At 37.9% G+C, this 12,289-nt stretch overlaps 1 protein-coding gene across 2 annotated transcripts; it reads right to left on the bottom strand.

Annotated features, from left to right (window-relative positions):
* Window positions 1–534: 534 nt before the first annotated feature.
* Window positions 535–10,932, bottom strand: LOC122091801 (ATP-citrate synthase beta chain protein 2). Of its 2 annotated transcripts, none has more exons than XM_042661947.1 (17): window positions 10,712–10,932; window positions 8,905–9,029; window positions 8,692–8,794; window positions 6,964–7,029; window positions 6,752–6,875; window positions 6,358–6,492; window positions 3,729–3,789; window positions 3,548–3,624; window positions 2,906–3,061; window positions 2,695–2,823; window positions 2,465–2,597; window positions 2,242–2,369; window positions 1,962–2,067; window positions 1,734–1,810; window positions 1,558–1,628; window positions 1,077–1,361; window positions 535–924 (listed from the first exon to the last, which is right to left on the bottom strand). In XM_042661947.1, exons 2-17 carry the CDS (start codon window positions 9,002–9,004, stop codon window positions 849–851), a joined length of 1,827 nt encoding a protein of 608 aa, XP_042517881.1. In that variant the 5' UTR covers window positions 9,005–9,029; window positions 10,712–10,932; the 3' UTR covers window positions 535–848. The 2 variants fall into 2 exon arrangements, with proteins under 2 accessions (XP_042517881.1, XP_042517883.1); XM_042661949.1 differs by lacking the exon at window positions 10,712–10,932 and adding an exon at window positions 10,218–10,364.
* Window positions 10,933–12,289: the final 1,357 nt, after the last annotated feature.

The raw sequence follows: 12,289 nt of genomic DNA, 5'->3' as shown, positions 1-12,289 counted from the left end.
CTACATCTCAATTAGAATCAGGATGTGAAACAGTAAGCTCACTCAAGTTCAGGATAGCATATTCTTTTTTCCTTCTGTCATTGATCTTGAATATCTCTACACCACAAAATTCGGATAGGGGCATGGGGAACTTCCCCCGGTGCTGGCACTAGCGTGGCGGGCGTGGGCATGGGAGTGGGGGTGGGGGCGGAGGGACCCCAATAGGTAGGGGTTCTGTTGCAGTGGTCCCTGCAGTAGAAAGCACCTCTGTTCCCTTCGCAATAAAAGCTTCTAACAGCTCTTAGAATTGCTGGGGAGAGGGGGGCCTTGGCAGTATAAAAAATCCTCTGGTGCGGCAGAGAATGATTGCTCACCTTGGCAGTCCGCATCACCTGAAGCACTGCAGGAGTTTGTCCTGCATAAAAACCTAAATGTACTGCACCATATACCACATGTAAACGCAGCCTGTAGCCCAAACATATTTTAGAAAAGTTGATCAAACAGTTCATTCAGTTTGCCCCAAAAGGGGAAAAAAAATAAATTCTATACGCCAGCTTGTAAATTTTTTCCCATTTATTTCTGCTTTTTCAGTCTCCCTTATCCCCTCCAAACTATTAGTTAGTTCTCTTACAGTATTACTCAACAGCTACACAAAACTATAAACCATTAATTCTTTTAAGGAACCTAAATACATTAATAAAAATCAAGAATATATGGACCTAGTAAATGATAGGTGTCCAGCCAGTGATTGACAGAATGCACACCAGTCTATTGCCTCCAGCATTTGATAATCTCCAAAGAAATATTGCAGCTAAAAAAAAAAAAATTGTCGAAACCCTGTTGTCTTGGCCAGGCCATCTGAAAACTGATCACTTGGTGTACAGAACATCCTCCCATGGGTGTCGGTATAGAGGCTGCTTCAATCTCTTCTGGTCGAAGGTATGCCTGCAATTTCCAAGAAATTAAAGTTTAAAGAAAATTACTATGTTGGTCTGGCTGTCTCTTGGCAGGTACTAATACCATCACTAAAATCCTAGTGGCTACCTTGAGAAGCAACATAATCACGAAGTAGATTAACATATCAGTTTCTAACTCACCCAATGAGACCAATAGAACGTGCCAACACAAAAAGCCCATTCAGATATCCAATTTCAATGATTTCATCAATCTCTTGTTTGGTGAACATTCCACTGCCAGCAAGAAGATCCAAGAAAAGAGACCCAATCGCACCATCGACATTGAGGACCAGGTTATTTGCCTTTGACAGGGTGTAGGTTTCTACTTGAACAGCATATTCCATGTACTTAACAGAAGGAAAATGTGTGCGTGCAAATTTTTGTAGTAGCTCTACTCTTTTATCTCTGTTGTCTCCCCTCTTTATCCTTTTACACAAGCAAACAACAAATTTGAGATAGAATTTTGGAAGAAAAAAAATTCCAAAAGTAATATGTATACTTCAACAGGAATTGCTGTATACTTTGATGGCAATTTAAATAGTACTTCCAGCTGAACTACTGAACTACTGAAAAACCTAACAAGTCAACTTGATAAAGACACAAAATGAGAGAAGCTTTGTACCTGTGTCCAATTCCTGGTACACGAATGCCCTTCTTTTTCATGCTTTCGACAAACTCATAAGGTGAAAGACCCTGAGAGGAAACACAAAACGGTAACATCTCAGTAAGCCCATAACCATTTACAGTGGCATACAGCTAGCATCCATTATGAACAAAGCAACAACAGAGTCAACCCACCTTGTCATAAGCATCCTTGAAATATCGAGCAGCATCATCAATGGCACCACCAAATCGGGGACCAATGGTTAGCAATCCTGTTTCAGAGACAATTCACTTAAAACCATAATACAAGATCTACCTTGACAAAGTATCCAGAACAAAGAATCATGCAAAACAGATAAGCCCCATAGCAAGAGTGTGGGAAATATAAAACAGTTCATATATGCAATAAACTGGTAAATTTACCTGAGACAAGACTGGAAACTAGATCCTTTCCAGCCCTAGCAGTAACTATTGTGTTGTGAGCACCAGAGACACAAGGACCGTGATCCGCACATAACATGATACATATCTACCAAGAGCATCCATTATAGTGGAAACTTAGTTTAACAAAGTCCTTAAATCCTCGAAATAAAAAAATAAAAGGAACAGCGGGGCTAAACTAATAAGAACTACCACCCTGCAGACAAATTGGAGATGGAAAAGCAAAGGTACATACAAAGCCCAGCTTAATGACAAAACCTACCTCAATGAACTGAGTGCAGTAACGGGGAAGACTGCGTTTGAACCACAAGAGAGAGATAACATCACCCACACCATAACCCCGTTCAACAATGGAAGACATTGGCACACCACCATAACATGGCTCTTCACCTGCAAGCATGACAAAAGAAAATTATAGTGCAATCAGAATTTCCTGCTTATGCCATCAAATGCTCCAGCAACAAATAGAAGGGTTTGAATCAAACCTCTATCATCAGAGATGGTAGAGATAATATGAGTGGGAGCCCGAACTTTTCCACTTTTAATTGCTGTGTTGAGATCTTCAGGAATCTGAGGGGGTTTAACTTCTTTCACTGGTGTAATCTTCCCCTCTTCGACCTAAGACAAATAATAGAGAATGAGTTAATGGAATCAATTTTCCCAACAATGGGAAAAGAAACAAAGGAATTAGCTATGAAACTGAATAGTAACTTACAATTTTCTCAAATGTCTCTCTAATTGCAACCTCCAATGCTTCATATGAAGTTGGGACAATAGCTCCTGCTTCCCTTAATGCTTGATTTTTTGCTTGTGCAGACTCCATCTCACCTCCACTTTTGGCACCCTAACTCAAAGAATGTCACAACATAATAAGGCAAGCTGTGACTCAGAAAAGCATAGCCCAATTCATATGGATAATGACTCACAGCGTGACCAAATTGCACTTCAGATTTGAAGAGTCGTGCACAGGTGCCGCTAACCCAGGCAACCACTGGTTTGTTGACCTTTCCCTGTTTTAGGGCTTCAATCAGAGAGTACTCATCTCGCCCACCAAGTTCCCCTAGAACAACTATCATTTTGACCTGAACAATATCAGAGAATCAGGTTAGACTGTTAGAGAGAATGGAAAAATAAAATCTCTTCATGTAGGAACTAGAATGACTTGATGTAACAGGCTTTCATTAACAAACAAGGGTAACAGAATCCAGATTCCAGACAGGAGTTCCACTGTAACCTCTTACAGCTTGTCATTCCTCTAATACTGCTATTGTAGAAATTTTATATAGAAATTTCATTAATGAATCGTACATTGGGTCAGGCACTTGATTTTGGTCCAGAATCTATATTGTTAAACAATAAGAAATGCTCAGATGTTAAATTGAAATAGATATGGTTAGCTCAAGAAGGCTGAACAACTTAGTTTCATCTTCACCTCATCAGGATAAAGGGAATGAAACTTTCGAAGGTAGCTCCTGCCTCATCAAGGCTGAACAGCTTGTTTTATATCTTTTCCCGATTGACGTATAAAGTAAGGTGAGACAGGAGTAATTTAGTGAGCAATGAATCACCTGTGGGATGTTATTAAACCGTACAACATGATCAGAGAGGGTTGAGCCTGGGAACACATCCCCTCCGATTGCAATACCTGCAGAAGTTTCAAAGCTCATTAGATACTTGTACGACCCTGCATCAGTGTACAATATGGATGCCAAGAATATAAAAGATACAACAACTAGATAATGTACTTACCTTCATATATTCCATCTGTCACACGTGCAATTGTGTTGTACATTTCATTAGACATGCCACCCTGAAATTGCAAAAGCACATGTTAGGATTTGTGTTTCTGGAACTGCAAAAAACCAATCATAGTCTAATCACTGAATCATGCCTCATGTCTACATCCTGTACATAGTCAAGCATACACAAATTGGCAGTAGGAAAACTGCATAATAAAACTGTTATCGCATTATAACATAAAAACAATAGTTAGATTCACTGAGATCCTCCCCCCCACCCCTTCATCTTTTCAAGTGAAGATGAAGTCAAGCTGAGGCAAAACCACAAGAACAATTACCCAGCATATGCTGTAAATCAGCATATTAGACAGTTTATGGGCTAATGATTGGAGCTGACGTTGGGCTTAAGCATGGACTCCAAAGTAGGCCATTTTATGGGCCAAAGATTGGGTCTCCTTATGGACTTGAATTAGCCCAAATCCAACCACCCATTAATGGACAGCTAATGAATCAAGTTGATAGCTATCACATACAGCTATTAGTGCAGAATGATATCTAGGAAAACATATATAATTCGATTTTATGCCAGATAGTATACTTATTTCTGCTAAAAGGAAAATAATAAAGGAGATTACTATGGAAATTGATTTGATCAGAACTGATGTCATACCAAGTATGATTCCTGCTTTGATTACATACCATGTATTATTCCAGTTTCAATTGTAAGATGATTGTGTATCTGCTTAAATTTAGCAAGCATCTATGATTGTTTTTTAAATAGGAAAGAAACAATTTAGGGAACACTTTGTAACTTTGGTCGGAATTTGTTTCTTTTGAATCTTTATGCATGCAGTGGTGTAATCAATTGAGTTCAATAAGAATAAAAGTTGAATGCTAAATTTTTGTAATCTTTCATGGTTGATAGGCTCTTTGAAGCTATTCGAATCACTTTTTTATTATTATTATTATTTTTTTTGGGGGGGGGGGGTGGTGGAGGGGTGGATAACTTCAGAAACAGATCTGGCTGATAAGAGGAAAATGAATTTTAAGTCATTACAGTGCTCACCAACCGACCTCTTACTTGACGCTTTTCCTAGACAACCTGTCCATCTTTATCCGTACAGGCCCATTAATCCATCAAACCCACCCTTTTCCCCATTATTCGACTATCACCTTTTGGAACCCTGACACCCCTCAGTTTATCACTTGAACTATGAATGAACTCCAAATTGCCATTCAACCAGGCCACGGCTACCACACATGTAGGACCTCTCAGTCTCTAATACATCACGAGGGCAAGTTATTTTCCTATCTTGGAACCTTCTTCCATCCCACAGTTCCTAAATTGGCACATTTATTACTATTTCCCATGAAACTCTTCCTATTTCATAACTACCAAAAAGAAAGTACGAAACACCCAAACATGTGACTCTTCCTTCTCCCCATTTTCCCATCATCCAGCTCAGATTTGTTTTGACTTATAGTTCATATAGTCGTTTCTCCGGGGAGGGCATTATTTTTTGACAATATCAGGGATTATTCATCGCCCTCCACGTCTCATTCTCTTGATTCCCATATAAGCATGTCCATGATTTAAAATTTTTTTCTATAGTTCGAATAATGCTTATTGAGTTGTACTGAGCTGAGAAATATCTTTGTACCCTCTGTGCCACATGTTGGTGTCACGTGCAGAGCCATGTGTGCATGGACCTAGACATGTGGGAGGGGATGTTGCTATATATTGTTCTGTGCCCTTCCTAACAGCTCAAGCTTTTGGATAAGCAGTTGAAACAATATCCAACACTCACAATCTCAGACATGTCATGAAAAACACATTTTGTTTGACACTTAAAAATAATACAATAAGATAAAAGTGTGCATCTACTCTTCTTATATTGTTTCATGGATGTTAATAACTGTTCTAAAAATTTCAAAACATTTCCATGTTTTCACAATACTACAAGACAACGGTCATGACACGTTTTGGTTGACAACTTGTCGAGAGACCCCAATTCTGAACTTTGATGTTTCTTCAGCACCTTCTTCCAAATCAACAACATATTTTTTTATTTCTTTCAGCCTCTCTTTGTCTATTTTTTTGCTGTTTTGTATCATATCAAATAGACAGAGCAAATTCACACACACAAGTTAGTAGAAAGGCTCTTGACCATATCACTAGCCAACTATGCTTTAGCAAGGTATGTCAGAATTTTACCATCTCCATAAGGAATACATTCCAAAGAAGCTATTCCCTAAGTGTAACATCTCTCTTACAGTGTGGATCCAACGAAAGTTAAGGGAACTAAACCCTATATGATATTTAAGTAAGTAAGTTGGGATTATGGAAATAAGAGAATCCTAATAGATCACATCTTCATAGACAACAAGGTAAAAAAGTCCGAATAGTTTCTCAGAGACACTGTCAGTTATTCCGTATCCATGTTCATTATGATTATGAATCCAGAAAACAGAGGAAAGCCCATTCTTACTTAGAAGACTTGAAGAAACAGAACCCGAAAATTATTAGATATTTAAATCTTCAACGTGAAGAGTTCCTCAAAGACATTATAAGATAATTCCAATTGGTGTGCAGTTTGAAATAGGAGTGCCCAAAAAAAAACCCCAGAAGAAGCACATACCGATTTTGACACAAATCCTACAGACCCAGGACGGTAAAGCTTGCATTGAATTATATTGTCAATAGTTCCAGCAGTATCACCAATCTTGAAGGCCCCAGCTTGAATACCTCCTACCGTTGCTGGACCAATAACAACCTGCACATATATGATCCCAATGGTTGAACCATAATGATTCGATGATATGTAACTACACATGTGATTAGACATAAAAAGTTCCCCATATGATCCCAATGGTTCTGTAATCGCTTCCTCTCACCTTACTGTCCCCACCCTTTTTTGCCAACCTCATATTATATTAGGAGGTTGAAGAAGAGAATGCCAGGGGAAAAAACGGAACATCTGAGCAATACAGGTCCATGAAACCCAAACTGACCCATGAAACAAATAAACAGACCTTATTATTTGCCCTTGCATAGGCAATCAGCTGCTTGGTATCTGCCTCTGGAACACCTTCAGCAATTATAGCAACAACTCTAATGGTTGGCTGCTTCAGAGCAGTCATGGAGGAAGCAGCAGCACTGCATACATGACACAGCAAAATGAATGACTGCTGTATGCACGGTGAACTTTCTAACTTCAGCGAAGTAAAATAAAATAAGCACTGACCTTCTAAAAGATGCAAAATTAATAAATACATCGGCAGTTGGATGTGCGGCAGAAGCAGCTTCGATGCTGCAAAAGATATACAGAAGAGTTTAAAACTTCAGAAGATATATAAGGGGAAAAATTTTACATTTAATAAACTGACTCTCAATGAAGGTAGCAGCTTGAACTATAATTGGACCGTCCTCAGGAACATATTGATTAGGTGTTCGTAATGTGGTAACAAAAATTTTAGAGTATGAATTTATGTTGACAAGAAATTGTAGCTAAAATGCTAGATAAAATCCTATGGACACAGAGTTCCATCATGCCTTCATCTGGAACTCTGTCCGTGAAACCTATATTTACTGCCACATGGCAGTCTGGTTGGGCCCCACATTCGGTGGACGGACATGTTGTCCACGTGGCTGGCTGGTTGGATTTGGGCATGAAAAAAACATTCTCCCCAATGTTATATGACCAAGAACAAAATCCTAGTGGCCCACAAATTTGCACTTCCAATAAAATAAACTAATTCAAATTAAGTGTTAAAAGTTTCGCCTTTTTGTTTAAGAAGGATTATTGATACATGACAAATTAGTTGGTGGCACTTTGCCAAGCTGTACAGTAGAACAAGGATATAGTGTCTTTTCTAAATTTATGCCAGTACAGAAATTAGAACCAAATCATTCTTTCACAACTGTCTGTTACATAGCCCAGAAGCAGCTTTGGAAACTGACTTCACTGCACCTATCCAGATACTGATTAATATGCTTTAGCTAAGAGTATGAATTTTCAGGCACGTGTGATGCAACTGTAAATATTGGCTCGTGCAGTTGGCACAGTAGCCTCGGAGATAACTGGTTCAATCCTAGACTCCTAATGCATATATAGGGATGTAACTAAAACTAGAATAAGTCATAAATAGGAAACTAGTATTTCAAAGGGGTACCAATATGAAAGTTCCAGCCTAGCATGCTGGTAAGGATGATGGCCAGTTGATTACCAGGTTGGGATCGAGTCCCATCTTCACCCTCCCCTCTCTCTAATCCCCCGCATCTCCCAAGTGGTTGTGATCATATCAGTTTCATATAAGAAAACATTTTAAAAGTGTTAAAAACTATAAAAATTGTATTCCAATAAATATTTTTCAAATTTTAGGTGGCCATTATCGGGAGCAAATATAGGTTGATACATGGAACTATTTAAAGCAAAATGCAGATCACGAGTTCTTTACCCAAATTTGCAGAACCAAAATGTAAATGGGCAGGGTTCTTCAGTTTTGATGCTAAGGCTGTTAAGCCCGCAAGGAGGCTAGACAGAAAATCCAGCTATTGGAACTACAGGGGATTTTGTGGATTAGATATATGTACAATTGGCAACATCAGCTCCATGTTCCATTTTTGTGTTGCATTTTTGCTCTACAGATATAGTCCTCAAATATTTCTTGGTCATCTATAGATAGATAATGCTTGAGAAAATGCCTTGTTTGACACATGGTGTCAGTCTATAGAGTTAAAACTCGGCACACACAGAGAAGGGCAAACATGAGGAAAACAGACACATTTTGGGCTTCCAAGTAACGTGCCACCTCTCAGTATCGTTTCGAAACAGCAACACTTTGCCATTTAATAACAACAGCAGACCCAGAATCAAAATATGTCCTTTATGTAAACAGAATTTAATACCTTTCCAAAAAAATTCATGGTTTAAATATGAAACAAGAGAATTAGATCAAGAGAGATAACACACGTTGAATGTACAGGTATGGCGATTTCCTCTTGACCAAAAAAGAGTTTCTGAAATCCTTCAGAACCAGGGTTAATAATACCAGCAACAGAAGGTGTTTCCCGTCCTGGATTAAGAGACAAGAAGCATTGTTAAACATGAAATACAATGCAGAAAATATAGTAATTATTTGTCAAGGTCAACTCATTGACCAAGAATTAGAGAAGTAAGACACACCACAAAGGAAGTCAAAATCAAGCATCCGTTGGATTGGAAGTTGCTTGTAGTTGTAGAACAATGCTTGTGTAGTCCGGGAGAATAGTTGTCCTGTAGCCATGATGTGCAAAGGCACTCAAGGAGACCTGTAAATATAACTGCTATTAGTTTTCATTGTTTACAAACAGCAGTCAAACTAATACAAAAGGGTCCAAGAGACGTAAATAAATATAAATATCTATATGCAAAAGGTTTCAAGATTAAAAAAAATACTAATAATAAGGAAGAATATTTCCTATCCATGGGCGTAGTAGCATCTGCTAGCACCCCCTCTCTTATCTCTCTCCTCCCTCCCCCATGAAATGATCTCTCTGCCCCCTATTGATTGAACCAATAGGGGGCGTTCATTGGCTCTTGCCTGCCCGTGTAGCCTCCAATACCGGGCATGAAACACCCGCCCCAATAATAAATAGGGAAAAACATTAGAGGATCTTCCACGATACGGGAATTAGCATATAGATCAGTCAGAACATGTTTTACTTGGTAGCCACAGAGGATGTGATGCTTCTCTTTGGTAATTCTTGAAAGTAATGATACACTTGCTCTCAATGTTAAAAACTGACTAATATCAATTGGTTTCTTTCCAATGGAGATTAGTTATGGCCTATGGGTAAAGTAAACAAAATCAAATCAAAGGTTTATTTTCTGTACTGGAAATAAACAAGTGCAATATTCAAAGAATATTCAATAAGCAAAAGAAAGCTATAACATAATGAAAATGCAAAGCCAACAAGAACACCTGACTCCCATTAGTTAAACTTAAAAAGAGGTCAGGTCTTCAGGTATATACAACAGCATAAAGAAAGAATATCACCGGGGAGGGGAGTTGGGTAGGAAATCACCAGTTGAAAATGATAGTAAATTAAAAGAAGAGACCTCAAAAGAATCAGGAACACACTTCTAATGAAAGAAAAACTAGCGTCTGAATTTAGGTGATTGTTGATTACTGCAGCTATGAAATTTTGAAAAGGAAATTTCACTTAAAATGAATAGATTAGACAACCGACATTCCAAGGGACAGTCCCCAAGAAAACCAGATCGAACGTTTTCATGGAATATCATATGAAAGAAAAAAATATGGTATCATCTCAATCCTAGAAACCAAATTTAGAAGGAAACACACACAATATCACCATTCCTAAACCGCTGATAAATTAAAATGCAGCAAAATTTTACCAAAACAAACGCACTTTAAGAATACCTATTCTTCGAACAAGAAAAATATAGATCCTCAACTATGAGTCTCAGAAAGAAAAAAAAAAAGGATTACGCGCCATAAAAAGGAAGAATTTTGCAGAATAGAGGAAAACCACAAAGACTGCAAAACTACGCTCCTTGTTGCAGTTCAGATGTACTGGTCTTAAACATAATGGCAATCCACACAGCAACGCAGATCAAATCAAATGAATGTGTTCCACATAAAATAGTCGATATACTCTATAAACTCCAACCGAATTCCTACAGAAAGTTGCAACAAAACATTACATTTTGTGAATTGAAACTCCAAGTCAAACAAAAAACCAGATCCCGCACCAAATCATGAAGTAAATAAGAGAGAAATTGTTCACGAAGGCAACTAACTCTAAGCATTTCCACCAGGAAAGAGAAAAGACTGAAATTTGCAGAGACAACACATATAAACTCCAAATGATAATCTATATTCAGATCAATGAACGAACAGACACCAGATCTCGGACCGAAATCCTTGAGAGAAACTAAAAATTAACAAGTACGTCAACGAGAGTCATTACATAAGCAGGAATTTTACCAGTAATCCAAGATGGTCGCCTCGTGCGTTCCGTCAAGCTAAAGAGAAGGGGAGCTGAGGAGGAGGAGGACAGAACAGAAAATATCAAGACCGAAATGCAGGAATCTCGGGAGAATGGGAGCCGAGAGGAGACTTTATATAGACAGACAACGAAGAGGAAAAACGAAATCTAAAAATGGGAAAAGGAAATACCAATTACAAGTGCTCAGGCTCAGCTACCTCTCTCTCTCTCTCTCTCTCTCTCTAGAGTGATGAGAGGAAGGAACGAGGAGGAGAGAGAAAGAGAGGAGATGGTCACGTGGCGTATGGTAGTTAGCTCACGACTTACTACGATGAGATCGAGAAAGAGAGAAAGAGCGTTGGTGAATGGTGTGGTGGTTATGCTTATGATTTGCCTGGTTAGGTACATCCGAAGGTGGGCTCCACTCATGCCAGATAGGCTAGGCTGGCCTGGGCTGGACGTGGATTGTTTGAAAATTAATGAAAAGCGGGCTCTACACGACGCCAGTGTAGAGAAATTTTATATACTATAGCAATGGTGGCATGGGGAATGGTATCAATCATGTAGACCCACATGGTTATGGTAAGAGAGAAAATGAGAAAAAAATCCTCATGTGTATGCCACATCAATGGCTGCATATGGGTCTCACATGATATGGGCAAGAGAGAAAAAATAATAAAAAAATTCATGTGAGGGTGACTGCATTGACTTCGTGGAAACATTTTTTGAAAATAAAGTTAGGAGAAAACTTGATTTTGAAGATAAACTCAATTTAAATGAAAAGAGAGAGTTCTCTAAATAAAACAACATAAATGAGGGTGACCAAATAGTTCCATATATAGAGTGATAGCAAAGTTGTTTCATATGAGGATGAGAGAGATAGAAAGAGTCACTCGCTCCTAGTCAAACAACCTTTCTCTTTAAATACAACTTAAAATGTTGTTTTGAGTCGATTTAGCAATTTAAAAACACAATTAATATCACCACAATTGCCTAGTTGAATCATAATATAATAAAAATATAAAATCTATTTTTTTGGTAAGTAATAGAAATACAAAATCACAATGCTTATTTCGTGCATGCACACTAGGTGCTGTGAAATACTAATAATAGAAACTTTTTGTGTTACCATTTGTGTTCCTTATAATTTAGAGAAAATTATTTATATTCCTATTATTTGAAAGAACACAAATCCCATAAGGTGACAAACTTATTGTAACCAATCGTGGTTTTCCATTTTTTTTAGACCATATTTAGAAGAATTTTTTTTTTTTTGAGAGGATGAGTTACTAATCATATTTAATTGGTTGTTTGTTATTCAATCACAGTCTGGTTAAAGGGTCAATTGAAGTAAATAGATTTGATTCAACACTGCTTCACTAAATTTTGTGATACTTAGGCTGCGGTTGATAACGTTCTATAAAAATATTTCTGGAGTTTTTTCATTCTATGGAAACGAAAAAATAGAATTAAACGTTTGGTGCATTTATGGTGTGTTTCATTTTTTTTAGAACAAAAAGTGAAAAAAAAAAAAAAAAATTATTTTTCCGGGGGATTTTGCCAGAAGAGGAATTAGA

This window comes from Macadamia integrifolia, chromosome 10 (genome assembly GCF_013358625.1).
Source record: "Macadamia integrifolia cultivar HAES 741 chromosome 10, SCU_Mint_v3, whole genome shotgun sequence".
Taxonomy (NCBI): domain Eukaryota; kingdom Viridiplantae; phylum Streptophyta; class Magnoliopsida; order Proteales; family Proteaceae; genus Macadamia; species Macadamia integrifolia.
This window is presented reverse-complemented; position numbering and strand designations above follow the sequence as displayed.